General features: G+C 48.4%; 1 protein-coding gene across 1 annotated transcript in view; it reads right to left on the reverse strand.

Moving 5' to 3' along the window:
• Positions 1-20527, reverse strand: part of PLEKHH2 (pleckstrin homology, MyTH4 and FERM domain containing H2) — a 666795-nt gene that overhangs the window by 477019 nt on the left and 169249 nt on the right. The window contains exon 2 of the mRNA XM_078649687.1: positions 8199-8261. Within this exon, the coding sequence (XP_078505813.1) occupies positions 8199-8261 (63 nt within the window). The remainder of the gene's footprint in view (positions 1-8198; positions 8262-20527) is intronic.

The raw sequence follows: 20527 nt of genomic DNA on the forward strand, positions 1-20527 counted from the left end.
CAAGGACAAAAGACCTCGCAGTCCTAGTGGAGAAATAATAAACGCTGTGGACTATGGACTATGTCCTTTTACTCGACTGAATTATATAGGAAGATCATCGAGTAAATTACACCAAAGGAACTTAACTTATATACCTGCCTTGTCGATTATGGGTGGCCCAGGATGCGGCAATGCAGTTGTGCAAGGCAAAGCTTGAGTTTGTGATTTTGGCGATGGTGTTTGTGTGTTTTTAGCCTGGGTTACATTTGTTATCAGTTCTAGCTTTTTCAAGAAAAGAGAAAGACAGTTCCCTAACAAAAAATCAGTTGCAGGCATGATACTTTAGGTTACAAGGACCCGCACAGTGTATCACATATAAAGAGTCATGTGGGGAGAACGTCGCTAAGGAAGGATAACAAAACCCCTTATATGGCCATCAAAGGGTACTCAGCACATGAGTTATGTGTACCCCCCAAGCCGCTTCCCGGAGTCTTGACCTGGAAGAGCCCTGTTTACTTACAGAGAGGAACAGTTTACAGAGCCCAGCTGTAGTGGCCGCCTCGAGGTCAGTGAATACCAAACCCCAGCACTGCAACCATTTCCCGTCTCTTTTAAGAGAGCAAGTTATGCGGCAGGCGTTGAGTTTCAACGAAAGTGTCTCTGTTCGATATAATTCACATTATAAATTGTATGTATTCCACAAAATACACTGTAAAATGTTTTATTCGTGTAATAAATACCACCAGGGCCTGTGCCAAGCCATTGACTTTAACGTCATCAATAGTAAACGTGTCCACAGCGAGAAGTAGTTGAATTTTCTCCCTTTAGCCTGGAAAGGTCAGTGTGAATGACACACTCAGATTGTTTGCTTCTGTCCTTGGCTCACGAGGTCACTGCTGTGTGGCGCACTAGCCCCAAAGCTTCCCTCCTCGTCCATATGGACTCCATGTGAAGACACAGACTTCAAAAGCATATTCTGCAAAAACATAGTCTCCACGACAGAGACTTCCAAAATCTCTCGACCTTACATAAATATTTCCCACACAAATTCCAAGCTGTATTTAAAGCCTAAGTACAACCAAACTCATGTCCTACATATATATGTTAAGAATTGTTTTTACTTACTATTCTAACCAGGCCCTTGGTATATTTGGGAGCAGGTCAAGGTACCCATTCACCTGGAAACTTTCTTGTACTGAGAGAAAAAAGGCTGTTCAAATGAGAGTAATGAAGAAGATGCACAACTCGCATGAACCCAGTGAAATAAATTGCATCAGTGAAATGGTGATATTTCTTTTTCTTTTTTTTTCAAATATGTTTCATTATGGGTAAATGTGCAATTATGAAATCAATTAGAATCTTTTCAATTTTAGGGCTGGCAACAGCACAGTCTCGCTATTACTATACCGTTACATTACGACTGAGAAAAAGCCGCAGGACAAAGAAGTGTGCATGCACGCACCTCATGTAACTTCCAGCTTACCAGAATGCAGTGCGATACACCACACACATGTTGGTACATCATGTAAGTACAGAAGATCATCATCATCATATTGAAACGGCGAAGGGTTGATTTGCATACATTGTTAGTTTATATAACATTTGTGTTTGCTTTGTTTAAATGTCCACTCTGGCATTATCTGATGCATGATACTTGCTAAAATGACTCAACTTCTAAAAATATCTCTCTGGAATGTTAATGGTTTCGAAGGTCCAATAAAATGGAAAAAGTGCTGTCATTCCTAATACCACAGAAAGTGGAAATAATAGTTTCGCAAAAATAAAACTCACTAGTGAAAGGAACAGGTGCAGAAACTTAAAGGGATTTTGTTGACCAAAAAAGTCACAACAAAAAGTCACAATTGTTTGGCAACTAAATAACGAGGCGTTAGTAAACTGGTGCACAAAATCTAGATCGCAATCGAAATGACAAAAAAATTGTCTGGGAAGGTTCAAGACCTCTTTTTCATTTTGGCCATTTTGGGATACTATGACCTCTAATGCCGCTCATCTTTACCTCTCCAATAAACTGCTAAAGGTTTGCTGGAAACATCTCAGAAAATTCGCATCAGTCATCCTTGACAGTGAGTTAACTACAGCCACTGAACGTCATCTTGACAGAAATTGTCCTTCAGCTTTAAAGGGACTGAAGGACTGTATAAGGAAAGCTGACAGATGACCAACCGCTTATTAGCATGGTCCACTAAAGCTACCAAAGATATCAGCGATCTAGGATGACTGTGTCAAGGCTATGATACAAAGAGTAACCGGGTTGCCAACCAAACTTGCAAAACCTTCTCAGAGGGCTGTAGGGAGTTTAGGAATCCGGCTGGGCAGAGTAGTGAAGAAGAGATGGGGCTAAGAGTTTGATTTTGTTTAGAACGTGGTGGGCCTGGGGAAAGGCACTACCTTTTATCTGGTGCTGTCAGGCACTTAAATGGATTTTGTCCAACCGAAGGGGAAGAGGAAACTGGACAAATATGTTAACGACTAGCACTAGTCAGGGAAAAAGTAAGTGTGTGTGCGGGCGTAGGTGCGTGTGTGTGAGAGGTTAGCAGCTCTGGGTGTTATGCCACCTTCTCTTTACTAATATTGCTGGGCACCAGCATCATCCCAAATACTCTTTCATTGTGTTTGGCTGGGAGTGGCCAAGTTTCCTTATTTATTTATTTATTGCTTGAAGCGTGCTTCCGTGATGGCTTTTTTCTGTTAAATAATGCTACCTCGGACCAGTGGGCGTGGAACATGCAACTCCTGCATTTGTGTGACAAATTACCAATGCTGGCACACACGTGGCAAGCTGTTACCTCGCTAAATGGGTAACCCAATAAAGACATGATTTGCAATTGGATTTAGTTGGGCACATCATAGGAGTCCAAAAAATATCAAACCGAGCTTGGGAGACGGGTTATAAAGTGCTTGTTTTTTTGTACTTATTGAGATATTCAAATTTTTCCTTCCCACTAGCTTTTTTAGGGCACAAGCTCTTCAGTTGTTCGCATACATTTCAGTTATGTTTAAAACCCCTATCTGAAGGATTGACGTTCTCTCCCTTGCTAAAAAAGAATTTGAATTTCAGATGAGGAACAGACCCCCCTTAGATATCCCTCACACTTTCCAAAATATATAGGATGTTACCCCTACGCTTCTTTAAACAGGAGTGGGGAAGGCTAACTTCTGCATAGAAAGAAAACACTGCTTAGAAAGAAACACATCTATGTATCATGCGAGTGCACACGTGTCCAGTTTGTGCCCGTCCACAGGGAAACTGCACCTCCGGAGTGGTTGCTGGGGACACTGCAAGGGGTGTGCCCTCGCTTGAATGAGATGGACAAAGGGCATCTTCTTGCAGCCTTTTATTTGCAGTGCGAGGTGTTTCAGATGAATTCTGCGTAACAAGCAAGTGATTAGTCCACATTCACTAAAAGTGTGTCATTCGTAAAGGCTGCCTATGTCTTAGACCAGTCCCATATATACTCAATATGTATTGCATTACAATTTAATTTGAATTTGCCTTGTTATTGAAAGCATATGCCTGCAGTGTTTAGGTAGCAACACATTTTTTCTACTTTTACTTTTTTATTTAATCTTGTATATGTTGTTAAATTTGTTTTTTTCTGGGGCTGTGTGAGTGGAAAAATGCAAGCATAAGTCACTGAATGAATGGATGCATAAATGCAAGGACAAATGACAGTGCATGTATAAAGATTTAATGAGATCATATGTGAATGCTTTTTCAATGCATAAACCCATTGATTACTGCTGAAACGTTTGTTTATAAGCCAGACGTGTTGTCATTGCCAATGCTTGTTTGGGTGAGAAAATTTGTTTCTAGTTCAAAAGTTAATAAAATGCTACTGTGCATTTGCTGTGCAGTTGAAGGATGTTTGCAAAGGTTAATGGATCACTTTTCAGTTGCCGATTACCGTATTTCGGTGTTAAACAGCAAAGCCATTGCGAGACCTATTGGCTTTGCCAGTGCTTGTTGCGTGGTGTGTGTGTGAGATAAGTGTGTGGAACAAGTCCTACATAGAAGGTTGAAACTAAATACTTCTGGTAACCAGGTTCAGACAGGGCGCTCTAGTGTAAGTATGGGTGAAGTAACTATATATCAGAGTATATAGAGTGCATCAAAGGGTTGGAATGGGGTCGGCTACCAGACAACCCCACAGATCCCCATAAAAATGAGGACCTAAACAGTATGAATGCAATCCTCCCTGAGCACTGTACAGTAATACATCAATATTGATGAGAGTACGTTTCAAAACAATGTAGTACTTCAAGTCAGATACAGCTGAGAACAACACCTGTCTTCTTACGGGAAATATCACAAAATATAAGTCGTATTTCATTAGTCGATTCCAAATATAATCCATAACATAGTCCATCCAATTTGTTCTTGTAACAATAATCCAACTCAGAAGTCTTCAAATCTGTTTATTTCAAATCAATTTTCATGGTTCCAAACGAAAAAACCAATTCTTCCTTTTTTGAGAAGAAGAAGCAACACGTGTCATGCACTATTCTGTGCCAAATGACTTCCTCAGGACTGCAACCCAAAACAACAATAATGTACACATCAATAAAATACATTATGTAATCAATATTAACATGATAATATGAACGATATTCCATATTAAATTCCAATTATACTTTATTCTAGTGAACAAAAGGATGGGAGAATAGTTAAAGAACATCACCGAAAAACGTATTCAGATAGTAAAGTCTGGGAAAATACAGCACGTCACCGAGTAACAAAAGTCACCAAAGTGCACAACTCCACCAAGAAAAGGAAAATCTTTGTATGAACGCTTGAATCACCTCATAGGCTGAATTCCCAAAGTCTCCAGTATTAAGTTTAATCAAAATCCTAAAATAGTACCACTGTAAAGAGATAAATTGCTCGCTAAGTACTCATTCAATAAACTTATAGTCAGTTCAGTTCTGTACATATATCTTGATTAACCTATTCTTGCTCACAGACCCTAGAGCATGTTAAACATGTTACCAGTTCAATTTATTCAAAGACAAATTAATCATAATTTCTTATTTCCTCATCACACATAAAATAGATTATTATAAACGTTAGTAGCGTTTAACCAATCACTAATTAAGATAGGGGGCTTCATAGCTATATATGCTGATATTCATTCCATACCCGTCCCACGATATGAACGCTCAGTACAATAAACTCCTCATGTTTAGGTTGTATTGTCAACTGAATATACATGTAAAATACAGCTCACCGTATTAATTTCGTCCTTAATTAGAAATATAGATAGTCATTCACAAATCGAAAATACCATAGGTATATCTATTCCAATCCTAAAAAGACATATGTAGTGGATTTGAGTAAATATCCCACTAAAACTAATGGTATAGGTATGCGTATTTATAGTCATGTATAACCTCTCACCTCTAATTCCACGTAATAAATATATCTCGAGTAAGTGACCTGTAAATCATAAGCCACGCATCAGTGTGAGTTCGTACACAACATATCTAATCACAATTTATACATATTCTTAGTCCAACTAAGGCGGTCGGATATAGTCTCACCTTATTATACCTAAGAGTCCCTGGGGTTAACCAGCTCTGCAGACAGGGCAGTGTGCTGTTCCATAGGAATGCCAGGCCAGGGAGAAGAGTCATAAACTATGCTCTTCTAAGGAAAGAGTAGAGACCAGTGTCATTTACAGCTCTGAACTTCTCATCTTAGGCAGATGGTAGGATTAAGGAAGGTATGAGCAGATGCAGGGGGAGAGTCTAAGTAAATTAGCCATCTTAGGGGTGTGTTTAGCCAGCTCTTACCTCCTTGCTGGAAAATCAGCCATTATGGATTTGGAAGATTTGATGCACTCTGGGACAAAATAATGCCACACTTTACAGGATGTGGTCATATCTTGGAGGAGTTACCCTGCTCCCATTGGTCAGAAGTGACCTCTTGCTTGACCCAGAGAACTTTGAATACGTATCTGAGAGGGGCAGAGCCCACCAGATCTGCTGCTTGAAACTTACTAAAGCAAGAAGTGCCCTGTTGAGAAGTGTTGCTGTGCAAAGATTTCTAAGGCCTGACCTCTGAAGACTGCACCATCTGAAACTACAGCTCTGTGGATTATCTTGCTGAAAAAGAATGAAAGAGTGGACTCCCTAAAAGCTACAGTTTAAAACAGCTCATCTGAACATCACCAACTAAATCTACATCTTGGAGAACCATTAGTGGATTTGTAAGGGTTTTGTACCAGTGGATTGTGGGAACTTAAGTCCTCATCTTTCAAGGACCATCTTGGAGCTTCCAGACACTTGGAGTGAATTTGAGACACTGTGGGACCCATTGAAGAACTTCAGGAAGAAGTTCAAGAAGTTTGGAGAACTTTGGACCAACTTTGAAAAAAAGCTCCATTGAGGGACCGACTCAAACTGGCTTATCAGGCAGCCTGCCTTCAACTGCGAGCCGGCCAAGCCAACCAGGTTTGCCCCGCTAAAAGCTCCATCGCTCTAACTTCCAGAGATTGGCCAGGACTAGAGAAAATCTGAAGCAAGCGAACCCTCACCGGATCCGGCTACATGAGCAGCATGGAGAGACTCAGCGAGAAAAAGCTCTAGAAAAGTTTCTAAGTCCGCTCGTAGAAAAGGTGACCGGGAGCAACCGTGAGATCCAAGCCGCCTGCCTTCCATCGCGTGTCAGCCTGGATTCCTGGGTTGCCCCACTGAAGCGATCGTGAGAAATCTTCTAAGTCCGCTCCAGGGAAGTTGACCGGGACCTCGTCACAAGTGAAGCCGGCGAACCCTCACCGAATATGGACTGGCTGGGAGCTTCGAGGGGCCTCGAGGAGAAAAGCTCCAGAAAAGTTTTTAAGTGTCAAGATAGAAATTGAGACAGGGACCTGCCGCGAGCTGTAGCCGTGTATGGCTCCTTCGAGCCTGACCTGAAACTTTGACTTTGGCACGGTCTATCGCGAGAGGGTATCACAATATGGTGGAATAATCATCTAAGTCCTATATTTTATTAAATCTCCGGGATGCATACTGTGGTCCTCTGAGGCCTGCCACCTGGCCACCGAAAGATGCAATACTGCATCTAACGGGGGTAGAGCTTTTTCCGTACTCCTCCCACAACTCTGGAACCAGTTGCCCCACCACCTGCGTAAAGAACCGGCTCTTCTCCCATCTAGGAAACAACTTAAAACGCTCCTGTTTAGGGAGGCACTGGACACTGTCTAAACTCACCACACTGTGGGGCCTTACATCTGCCCACAACCTATGGCTATTCCCCCTAAAGCACTTAGAGACCTGCCGGTGATTAGCGCTATACAAAAATCAAATTACAATTACACAATTCATATCTCCGGTTCCCTACATTGGAGCTTTGTTATTTTGGTGTCATTTTAAAGATAAACATATTTCCTATTTTTATAAATTGGTGTTGGATTTTTATTATGTGTTGTGACTTGATTATTTACTGAAATGGTCTATTTAAATGCTTTACATACCTGTCTTTGAAGTTAAGCCTGTCTGCTCGCAGCCACGTTACCAAGGGTTCAGCATAGGAATAATTTTCTAAGACCTATGCTGAGTCCTATGATGCGTTAGTGTCCTTATTGCCTGTGGCAGACCTACATTTGCCCTTACCAATAACACACTTTCCAACACTGGTCTACAGGTAAAACAAACAGTTTTGCCTTTTGATACTTCTAGGTGATCCCTACAACTTCATGGAGATGTAATAAGGTCTAACATTGTCAGAATACATCGTCTTCCTTATGTCTGTGTGTCCCTGTTGGAGTGTCTGTATCTGACTATCCACATTTCTGTGTCTCCATGTCCATGTGTCCACATCTCACTGTCCTCATGTTAATATTTCAATCTCCTTCAGTACCTAGGCTTCATGTCCCCAAGTCCCTTTGTTCATGTCCCCTGTCTCACTATCACAGTGCCCACTTCTCTGTTACTGTGTCCTTATCCCAATTCAATGGCTTCATTTCTGTGCTTCAGTTTTAGTGCCTCCCAGACCCACTGCCTGTGACTACCTTTTTTACAGCCCATGTCTTCCTGTCCCAATACACAGGACTCTCTGTCTCAGTAATCGTGGCAGGTCACAATGTCCATGTCTCCAATGCCCAGTGTCTAATAACACAAGATTCTCAGAACATGGATAGAGCCAAACTAAGAGACAGCAGTGAACTTCTTTGTGGCAATAATACTTTCCATTGTTTTACCTGATGATAAGCCTGTTCTGCTCGGCGGTTTGCATCAATGACTTGTTTCTCCAGCTGCTGCATCTAGATAGGGAAATAGGAAAACATAAATATTTATTTTGGTTGATGAAGAATGTATAGCTGTTTTTTTTTAACAAAATAAGAAATAACAATGGTTGCTCTAACAGTATTTTGGGAGCCCTGGATCCAAACTAGGGATGTGCTAAATCATGTAATTTTTTGACAAGAGCGCACGTTTTGTTTCATAAGATCACATGACATACTAGAAGGAAAGGAATTCGAGCAGAAAATGTCTCTTAGCGAAACATATTCTGCGTGATTAACTCACATGAAAAAATTAAAGAAAACTGCTTTAAAAATATTATTGAGAAATTTTGAGAATTTCATGTAACGCGAAATCTAAGAATTTATGCGAATTAGGTGAGTATAAGGGCCATGCCCTGTTCATTTGAGCATTATTGTACAATATGTTATAGCAAATAAACAATTGTCACACAGAGCTCCACCAGCACTAAAGCCGGACCAGCATTCATGCACCTGGGCCAGGTGAAACAAGAGAATTTCACCGTAGCTCAGGAAGAGAATTTGCCAGCAATAAGTGATAATGTATAACTTGTGGCTGATGATTTTAATGACTGGATCGCTACGGCCCTGGATAGGATCACAGCGCTTCATTCGGTGAAATGGAAACTATTGTACCCAAATAACCCTTAAAGATCTTTTTTTTCAATAATTGTTGGACTTGGTCCTTTTTGAAGGGTCATCCCTGAACTTTATGCCTTCCTGCTGTATTTTGTCTGGACTGTTTTTGTTGGTTTTATGACTCTCTGCACTTTACCTCTACTGATCAGTGCTTAAGTGCATATGCTCTCCTTATTGAAAATTGATGCATGGATTAGTGACTCCATGACTGGCTGGTTTGGTTTACTTGGTAGACCCTTCATACAGTGTACTGAGTGTGCCCAGTGCTTGTAAACCAAATGCTGCTGGTGGGCTTGCAGCACTGGTTGTGCCACCCACAGAAGCAGCTTGTAAAGTGTGTTTCAGGTCTGTCATTGCAAAGCCTGTGTGCAGTCTGGGACTGCCATGTTGACTGGGCAAGTGCACCCACTTGCCAGTCCCTAAACCTTTCCTTTTCTGCATATTAGTCACCCCTGTGGTAGGCCCAAGGGCAGGGGGCATTGTAAGTAAAAGGTAGGACATGCCCTGATGTGTGTGCCATGTCCTAATAGTGAGTTACAGCCATTTTCGTTTTTCAGTATTACAGAGAAGCGTGTCACCACCGCTGCCGCTGCCGCTGTCGCATCACATCACCAAAGCGCATCGCCGGAGAAGAGGATCGACGTCGCATCAGACGCCGCCGCATCACCAAAAAGCTTGTCGCAGGGCCTGTTGCGGCTCAGAAGAATCGTTAAGTCGCTGCACGGCCGTCAGGCGTGCACGCATCATGTCGCATCAAGAAGAAGACGGTATCTTTGTTTCATTGCACCGGATCTTCATTGCATCACGGCGTTGCTGGTCGCATCGCCACGGAAGTGCAGTAAGAAACTGACCCATCACCTCCCCACGCCGAGAAGAACCAACGCATGCCCTACGCATCAGTAGGGACCTGACGCATCACCGTTCTTGTGTGTAAGGAACTGATGCGTCATCTTCCCTGCAACACTTTTGTTGTATAGCGTTACGCATCCTAAGGTACATTGAACTCAAAGTGTCGCATTTTACATCTTAAGAGAACTAAGCCAATTCTACCATTTTTAAAGTGCAGTATTGGGGATTTTTGTCATTTGTGGTCTTGTCTTAAGTCTATATAAAAATACTTATTTTTATAGCACAGCTTGTGAGGTGTCCATCTGTAGGGTTGTCACTGGGTTACTTTATGTGTTCATAAATGCTTTACAACACTGCCTCTGAGATAAGCCTGTCTGTTCGTGCCAAGCTACCAAGGGGTGAGCAGGGGTTATTTCAGGAGTGTACCCCCTTACCCTGACTAGATGCAAGGGTCCCTATTTGGTCAAAGGTACCTACCTCTGCCAACTAGAGCCCCCCAAATCTGAGAATAATTAATGTTTTATCCTCCCCTTGTGGTATTTCCACTAATATGCCGTCACAAAGGCAAATATCTACAAAACACTTTTTGAAGTCACAAATGGGCCTTTTGTGACCACAAATCTTTTTTTTTAAAGCACTAAAACCAAATTCTGATTCGGTTACCTGTTACCGAATTGTAATTCAGGTATGCAAATCGGTAAATGGAAGGGGCGTGCATAGGGGTCCCTTCCTTATATTGATTCACACTGGTACGTATGAATGTTTTGCAACCTAATTACGGTTGTAAAACATTCACTTTTTACTTACACCTCAGAGGCGATGGTAACCATTGGCAAATGGGAAGGCGGTCCCATATTGATGCAAATATTTTTTTTAAGCTGGCAGTGGTCAAACAGGCCACAGCTCACTTTAAAAGAATGAAACTTAAACGTTTCATATTTTGCTTTTTAAATGCTTTTGGGCTGCATTTAGAAAAAAAAAGATTGCTTTATTAAAAGCAATCAAAGACATGGTGGTCTGCTGACCCTAGCAGGCCACCATCACTGGAATTCCTAATGGGTTGCAAACTGCGACTTATCTCATTAATATTCATGAGGTGGGTCGATTTGCAATGCACTAGGAATCACTATATAAAACTCTGTGTCTTTCAAACATTAGGAATAGCAATTCCCTAATCGCGATTTGCAAACAATTGCAAGTAGTTTATCGCTATCCCTAAAAATTGTACACACGGCACAAAGTATGTGTAACCAGTTTACGAGCTTTCATCAAAGCAAAATCGAGGTCATTTACAGAGACTGTCCTCTTCACACACTGCCTAATCTTGTGCAGATCTTAAATGAAAGTGATCCGACACCAAAAGCATGAATTATGTTATGTATAGTAAGCACAAATTAAGGAACTGCTCATGTCTTCTAAATCAGGCACACCCTCTGACCCCTGTACTCTGCACTGCCTACAGCTAAACTCTGATACCATCCCTAAAAATCACACGTAAATTGGGGCCATATGTAAAAAAATTAGGAATAGCAATTTCCAAATTGTGATTCTTAGTAAATCGCAATTTGGAAATTGCAATTCCTAATGTACTAAATAATACATTTTAAAATAGTGGTGGTCGCAAATCAACCTATCTCATAAATATTAATAAGTTGGTCGTAATTTGTAACCCACTAGGAATCACAGCAATCACAGCAATGGTGACCTGCTGAAAGTACGCTGTCAGTAGGGGAAAGCCCAACCCGCCTGTCGCTTTCGGGGCAGTAGCTACAGCTAACGCGAGGCGCAGCCTCTTGTTATTCCATAAGAACCTATTGAGGAGCCCCTGAAGCTTCCGCAGCGTACCTGGTGGGGGTCTCAAGGGCAGCATTTGAAAGAGATACAATATACGGGGAAGTACAGTCATTTTTATCGCAGCCAGTCTCCCATACCATGCTAAATTGGGATGGGTCCAATCTGCAAGAGCTTTGGTAACATGATCAACAAGTAAAGCATAATTTAAGGACACGGTTTTAGCAAGAGATGGGGCCAGTCGGATACCCAGGTACGTAATGTCCGATTGCACCCACTGGAAGGCGAAGTCCTGCTGCAAGGCCAAAGCGTCAGCTTCAGGGACGCCACCTTTTGAAAGGCGAGGAGTTCCACTGATAGACATCGTAGAGAGGAGTGAGGATTAGTCAGCGCCAAAATGACATCGTCTGCATACAGACTGATCTTATGGACATCTGCCCCGAACTTGATCCCGGAGATACCGACGTGGGACCGAATGCGTTGGGCGAAAGGCTCCATATAGAGTGCAAAAAGCAACGGGGAGAGGGGGCACTCCTGCCGCGTTCCGCTGGTGATGGGAAAAAGAGCAGATCTACAGCCATTTACCCGCACCGCTGCTTTAGGGGCCGCATAGAGCCATTGAACCCACCGCAGGAAATTGTCCCCCATTTCAAAAGCTCTCAGCACCGCAAACAGGTAGCCCCAGTCGACAGGGTCGAGGGCTTTCTCCGCGTCGATAGAGAGCAAGAACGATTCAGAAAAGGGGGTGGTGATGAACAGAGTGTCTGAATTAAGCAGACCACTCTTACCCAGTCCAAAGATCAGGGCTTGATCCATCACCGTTATTTAGCTCACTGCCCCATCCCAGCTCAGAACCTGGCTATATGCAAATTAGTCTGTCCCTGGCCCAGTGCATCATGGGAACAGGGCAGACCAAACTACCAAGCCAATTCTTCACCAGAAAGGATACAAGCTACCGGGGACCCGTTTCTGGCATTTCAGCCTCGTCGGCCCGGCTTGCTTGAATCCTGATGGAGCAGTGAGCAAGGGACTCATGTCTGAGTATACCCTGCCACACCTATAGTGGCCAAAAACGATTCAGAAAAGGGGGTGGTGATGAACAGAGTGTCTGAATTAAGCAGACCACTCTTACCCAGTCCAAAGATCAGGGCTTGATCCATCACCGTTATTTAGCTCACTGCCCCATCCCAGCTCAGAACCTGGCTATATGCAAATTAGTCTGTCCCTGGCCCAGTGCATCATGGGAACAGGGCAGACCAAACTACCAAGCCAATTCTTCACCAGAAAGGATACAAGCTACTGGGGACCGGTTTCTGGCATTTCAGCCTCGTCGGCCCGGCTTGCTTGAATCCTGATGGAGCAGTGAGCAAGGGACTCATGTCTGAGTATACCCTGCCACACCTATAGTGGCCAAAAACGATTCAGAAAAGGGGGTGGTGATGAACAGAGTGTCTGAATTAAGCAGACCACTCTTACCCAGTCCAAAGATCAGGGCTTAATCCATCACCGTTATTTAGCTCACTGCCCCATTCCAGCTCAGAACCTGGCTATATGCAAATTAGTCTGTCCCTGGCCCAGTGCATCATGGGAACAGGGCAGACGGGGGCGTGGCTTGGCACGCAATGGTGGAGGACGTGCTCGGGTAGAGCTCCTGCTTGAGTTCCCCTACCCCGGGCCATTTATCCGACTACACTTGCCCTGCTTGGCCTGAAACTGCTGACGAGTCTGCCCGCAAACCTTGGCAACAACTGGGCCGACTTTGGGTAGAATCGGCTGCGGGGCTCCGCACCGCGACTGACGGCGATATTGTGGCCGACTTGCCTGCACCGAAACAGGGTGCAAAACTGCGCGAAGCCGCGGCTTCACAGGGCCTACCAGGCCACACTCTGCGGCCTACAGGGGACGGCCCAACTGCTACCGGGAGCGGACGAAGGCGGATGCAACGACCCCTGCGGAGGCGCGGCTGACGGCCCCCACACATCGGACCCTGGAGATTGCAAGTGGAGACGATGGCGAGCCGAAGGCGGCAATAATTTGACACGGGCTGAGACGGACCTGCGGAGGCGCGGACGAGTGGGGACGAGCACCTGCCAGTTGCAGACGCGACCTGGGCTGCACCGCGGGAGCAACGCAGAGACACGGACAGAGAGCCCCGGAACTGGCAAGCCCTCACAGTGACGCAGTGAGTACTCTCCCCCCCAACACAGTGGGGCTGCCAGCGGAGAGCTGTGCAGACACTGCCGGAACACGACCGCCCGCGGCGGCAACCTGGGCCCCCCCCCCAAGCCTGCAACCACGCTGCCCCGGGGGGCGCCTCTGCAGCAATACTTGCCCTGGCGAGGCCCAGCAGGCGCTTGGCGCTGTCCACCGGGTGTAACATTCTCCCTTCTGCCCCTCTGACGCTACATTCCGCCCTGCCTTGGCGCCACGGGCTGGAGGCCTCGGAGCTAGCAGACCTTCGCAGCGACGCTTTGGGCACCCGGACCGGGGAATTCCCCTCCCCCCCACACCATAGAGGAGGCCACGAACGGAAAGCCACAGAGACACTGCCAGGTCACGACCACCCGCGATGGCTGCCTTAGCTCCCACACGCCTGCAGTGACACTGCCCGGGGGGCACCCTAGCAGCACCATTAGCCCTGGTGGGACCCAACTGGCGCTTGGAGGCGGCGAGAGTCTCCCACTCCCCGGGACTGAACTGGCGCCCCGTCCTCCCGCAACCTGAGATTAGCTGGGCTACCTGACCCCAAGCGCCTGACTGGGGCACACGCTACGGAACCACACTGCGGGGGCTGAGTGAGTGGGTGCACCCACGTGGCTTCCTCGCCGCACCACCGACAGGAGGCACTGGGGATCAGCTATGACAACATTGCTAGCCTGCATGGCCTGAAGCACCTTGGACGCAGCCTGCAAACCTGTCCCCCCCTTCGGCCCTCACGATCGACAACGAGAACCGCCCCTGCCACTGCCTACACATGCGACCTGCCCATGTCTGGCGGGGTGAAGACACGCACCGGAACGGGGGGCATGTCGGTGAAGGGGAAGACGGCGAAAACACCTTCCAAAATGGACGCCGACCACGTGGCGTCGAAACTGGACTCTGTCCTGGCTGCCATGGAAAGGATGGAGGAATCTCTTCAGCAGACACGCACCTCTTTGGAAACCAGGATAGACGGTGTGGCAATTGATCTAACTCATCTCAGAGCCGATCACAAGAAATTACAGGAACGCACCACTGCGCTGGAAGGTGCGGTGACGATCATGGAACCGAAGGTGTCGCAATCGGACAAGCACATACAGGACCTCCTTAACAGGGTGGAATTCCTAGAGGACCGCGCGGAGGATGCAGAAGGGAGGGCGAGGAGGAATAACATCCGCCTGGTGGGCATTCCGGAGAATTGGGAAGGGGTGGACCCCACACGGAGGGTGGAGGACTGGCTCCGTGACCTGCTACCGGAGGGAGTGCTGTCGCCCCACTTTGTGGTGGAACGTGCCTACCGAGTGCCCACGAGACCCCTCACCACTGGCTCGAACCCCAGGCCAATAATCCTCCGAGTCCTTAACTACAGAGACCGCGACACTATCTTGCGGGAAGCCAGGAAACTAGGCGAGATCAGGGTCGACAACACCGCAGTGATGTTCTTCCCGGACTATACAGTGCAAGTCCAGAGGCAAAGACACTCCTTCCTGGAAGTGAAACGACGATTGCGACAGGCTGGACTTAAATACTCGCTTCTCTTCCCTGCCAAGCTACGGGTGGTAGCGAAAGATAAGACGCACTTCTTTACGGACTCTGCTGAGGTCGAGGCCTGGCTAGACGAGAACATGCCGGATGTGCCTAGACGAGCGCAAGGGACTGCGACCACAGACCGCACGCGTGGAGCGCGGAGGCGCGGCCGACGAAGAGCTCCCACGCCTCCCGGGGCAAGAGAACCGCCAGCTCACTCTCCAACTGCAAGCGAGATGATGCAGGAGCAAAGGGACGCCCTCCGTAAGGTAGTGGAAATCAGCAGCTCCCCGGACCCATCCCCTGCCCCGGACACAACTCCGACGCCTCTCCCAAGCGATGACGAGGCAATTTATGGCCTACAAGACTCCCAGCACACCGACGACCTCCCGGACATCACACCGCAAACTGCAGACTTGTTTGGCTAAGAGACCAACGCAGCCTTCAGCTTCATCGCGATGGGACTGATGTGCCTGTGCAGAGACTATGCAGGCCTCCATTGTGAGAGGAGGACTAAGCAGCTCTACTTCGCTGGATCCTGTTCGCCCTGGAACACTGAACTCCGACCAGGTACTGTGCCCCTCATGCATACATGACCCAGTCACTTCCTGTTGAGTACTGGATACCTAATAGACAGCTACACATGAGCTGACCAGAGACAACCAAACTACCTGAAGGGAGGGTTCGCCCCCCCCACCCCCTGGGAGCCCCGCTCTTCCAGCTCGGTGCAGGGCGAGCCGCTGTAGCTACGCGGAATGACGAGACCTGGGCGACCGCCAGACGGTACTGGCCTCCTGACCCTGCCCGGGAGGGATGCGGCCTCCACTATGGACGACACTGTTGTTGGTACTGTTACAGATTAAGCCACAGAACACCCCTTAGAACTGTATAGTTTACGAGCTCATACTAGCGTTTGGACGGCAACATGTTTCGTAGCCGACCTTTTGGCATTTTAGGTTATGTGGCCATGTTGAGGCCACGTGTTTTCATCCCTTTCCCTACCCATTTCCTTCCTTGGAGATCACCACACACGGCACGGACATTTTGGGGCGCTTTTGTATTGGGGAGGAGGCTTTGGGCCAGGCGAGGGGCATTACTTGAGCGCCTAGGGGTGGGGGGGACACACAGCCAGTGGCACAATGACTGAGACACGAACTTGCACTTGGAACATCAGGGGGATGCACACACCTGCTCGGCGCTACCTAATTTACTCATACTTAAAGCGACATAAGATAGGCATAGCACTGCTGCAGGAAACACACTTGAACGGGGCAGAAGTCCGGGCACTACACCGCAAATGGCGCGGGCAACTCTACGCCACGTCCTATTCCTCATATGCCCGCGGTGCGCTGATATGGATCCGCCCTGGGGTCCCCTGGACGGCCACAGACACTACGATAGATCGGGAGGGTAGGTTTGTTGCGATACAGGGCAGGCTCGATGGGCACCAGATGGTGCTGGTGTCGTTGTACGCTCCAAACACTGACCAAGGTGGCTTCCTGACACGCCTCTCTATGGTACTGGCGCCCTGGCATGCGACCCCCTGGCTACTGGGTGGTGATTACAATTGCACACTGGATACTGCGCTGGATCGCTCCTCCCCGCCCCCTGTTGGCGCTCCGACACGCGGAGCCACGAAGGCACTGCTGGAGTGGGCCGAGCAGTGGGACCTCCATGATGTTTGGAGGTCACACAACCCTGGGACGCGAATCTACTCCTACTATTCAGGCGCCCACGACTTACATGTCCGCCTAGACCGATTCATGTCCACTACTGACCTCCTACCCCTTGTGACTGACGCACTATACATGGGCCGCACACACTCAGACCACAATCCACACTTTCTAACCATGGCCTGGGACCGACCACACCCTCCCGTCCCCACTTGGAGACTGCAACCGGCGATGATGCTGGATGCGGATTTTCGCGAATCCCTTCTCACACGCACTGCTCAATATTTTGAAGACAACACAGGCACGGCGTCCTCTCCACAGGTGGAGTGGGATGCATTCAAAGTGGTGATTCGGGGACACTGCTTGAGGACGCAGGGCCACATGAGACAACAACTAGAGAGCGAGCTCACCAGATTGGAGGCTACTCTACTCGAGAGGGAGGGGGAGGCCGCTGAGGGTAGCGCTGACTCACTACAGGGGGCGCGCGCAGACCATGCGAGTCTCCTGGAGCGACTTCGCGACATTAACTACGCAGCGCCTTCATCGAGGACACATCACAAGAGCGACAGACCTGGCAGGTTACTGGCCTGGCTGATATCCCAAGAGACGCGCTCAACCCCAGTGGCAGCGATACAAGCAGAAGGGAGAGGCCTACTATACTCACAGCGCCAGATCCACGACGCATTCACCACACACTATACCGCGCTGTATCGCTCGCGGCTACCTCACCCGCGTCCCGACATTGCTGGCTACCTTGCCCCCCTGCCAATGCCGCACATGACTGCTGCACAGCAGGATGCACTGGGAGCCCAGCTCGACCCTGAAGAGGTTCGTGATGCAATCTTTAACTTGTCTAATAGCAAATCCCCAGGCCCGGATGGGCTTCCAGCCGAATTCTATAAAGCAGGCTCGGCCATACTCATCCCCGAACTCCTGAGAATGTACGCTGTGGCCTTAGAGGACACTGCCTTACCCCCAACGTTAAATGAGGCGACCCTGATCTCCATCCCCAAACCGGATAAAGACTGCACACAAGTAGGCTCTTATCGCCCGCTGGCGCTGCTCAATACGGACTACAAAATACTGGCCTCCACTCTGGCTCGGAGATTGGCCCCTTATGTGCCCCGACTGGTGCACCAAGATCAAAATGGCTTTGTCCCAACACACCACACCTCCTACAACATCCGACGCCTCTTCCGGGTGCAGGAGTATGCTACCCTGCGATGGCCTAGAGAAGGGTGCTTGATATTGGACCTAGAAAAAGCTTTTGACTCGGTGGAGTGGCTGTACCTGGGAGCGGTATTGGAAAAGTTCCAACTGGGTGGTGGATATGAGGCTATGGTAGACTTGCTCTATGGCAAGCCGACAGTTCGGGTGCGCACAGGTGCGCTGCTCTCGGACGCTATCCGAGTCTGCAGGGGCACTAGACAGGGCTGCCCCCTGTCGCCTCTACTGTTCTCTCTAGCCATGGAGCCCCTGGCCACGATACTTAGGGCTCAGGGAGCCGACTGGGGCATCCCGCTGGAGGACGGTCTTCATGCAGTGTCGCTGTACGCAGATGATTTACTGTTGTACGTCAGAGATATAACCAACATCCCGACCTCGCTGGCCGACGCCTTCCGAACTTTTGAGGAGATGTCGGGACTGCGAGTCAACTGGTCCAAATCGGGGGCTTACTCCTTCCACCCGGATACGCCCGAGTGTGATGTACGACTGGGCGGCGGCAGGTTACAGTAGTATCCCACCACGTTCCGCTATCTGGGGATAAGGATCTATCGGTCTCCGCTGGATGTCCTGGAGGGGAACCTCCTAAGAGCGATTGCCTCGATTCGGGCGCAGATCACGTTCTGGAACACCTTACCTCTCAATGTTCCGAGTCGGATAGCACTTATCAAGATGATAGTACTGCCTAGGCTGCTGTACTATTTTGCTAATATACCGACTTATGTACCGAACAGAATTTTCCGAGACCTGGAAACCCTGCTGAGAAGCCTTATCTGGAACGGGGGTCGACCCAGGGTGGCGCTGACTAAACTCTACATGCCAACGGAGCTGGGAGGCCTGGCGGTCCCCAACATGAAACTGTACTACCTTTCGGCACAGTTGCAGTGGGTGTCGGGATGGCTTAGCGGCAAACACCTTGAGGATACTGCCTCGGACGCTGCTGCTTGGACGCAAGAGCAAATCAATACCCTGTTCCACCCGATATCCCGGACCCCCTGCCCCCCCCAGATATACTTGGCGGTGGCACGCAAATGTTTCCTGCGCTGTTTGAAACTCACCCGGGACACAACACCGTACGCCCCAACCATGCCCATTCTGGGCACCCCAAGCCCAACGGGAACACTGACTGTGGCTCGTCTGACTAGCTGGACGCAAGCAGGGGTGGACACCCTGGGTGACCTGTATGCTGAGCGAGCGCTGCTCACCTTTGAGGACCTAGTTGCTGCCACGGGGCTCCCAACAGGACAATTCCTGATGCATGCGTCCCTCTTGCGCACGCTCACTACCATCTGGGGAGATGTAGCGGAGGAACCACCGATGCACTGCTTTATGCAGTACCTCCATGTTATGGGGACTGGCTCGCACATCATCCATTGGTTGGCGCAGGCTCTGCAGGCACACTCGCAGCCATCGGCGCTGAGGTTGCGTGATGGGTGGGAGGCGGACAGGGGGCGGGCCTGGACCGACAAAGAATGGGCAATGATGCTCGCCGGACCGACATATATCCCGCGCAGCCCCCGCTTTAAGATTATACAATTCTATATTCTACACAGCGCCTACCTAACGCCTGACAAGATAAATAGATACTTTGCCACCACAGATGCTGCCTGCCCGCGCTGCTCTCTGGTAGGAGCTGACCTCTTACATATGCTGTGGCGTTGCCCTGAAGTGCACACGTACTGGAGCGAGATCGTGACGCTCCTCATGCGCAGCGCTAATGAGCAAATGCCACACACGTGGGAAACATGCATCTTAGGACTGTATAAACGCACGAAGCTCAACAGAGTGCGGACCCGCTTCTGGGACATGGGGCTAATAACGGCTAAATGCCTGATCACCAAACGCTGGAAGGCAGCGGCCCCTCCCCATGTTCGACATTGGTGCACTTCCTTCACTAACTGGGCACGAGCGGAGGGAACGGTTCTTCTTCGAGAGGAAACAGCGGGACTCCGCAAATTCCCCATCGCCCAGCTTTGTAACGACCTCCTAAAGGCATTCCAGCACGCCTGCCAGGAACGGGGAGCCCCATGAGACAAATGACACCATAGCCATAGTGATGCTAACTGATATTGGAAGTGGACGCGGATCTGACCCCCCCCTCCTCGATTGACCCCGTACACTGCGTGAAGCCTCGCTGGACCCCACCCTACAATAGATGCCCCACATCGAAACCTGCAAAGATCTCCCACCCCTTTCCCCTCCCCTGCCTCTCACACTTTCCCAACCCCCAGTTTTCCCAGCCAATATATGGGCGTAGGGAACAGTTTGTTTGCTGGTCAAGTTCCCTGACCGGACCCAACTTCCTTGGTTTAAATGAAGACGCAGGAGATAACACGTTACTAAAAGAAGCCAATCCCTCGAGAC

The sequence above is a fragment of the Lissotriton helveticus genome, chromosome 6 (genome assembly GCF_964261635.1).
Source record: "Lissotriton helveticus chromosome 6, aLisHel1.1, whole genome shotgun sequence".
Lineage (NCBI taxonomy): Eukaryota > Metazoa > Chordata > Amphibia > Caudata > Salamandridae > Lissotriton > Lissotriton helveticus.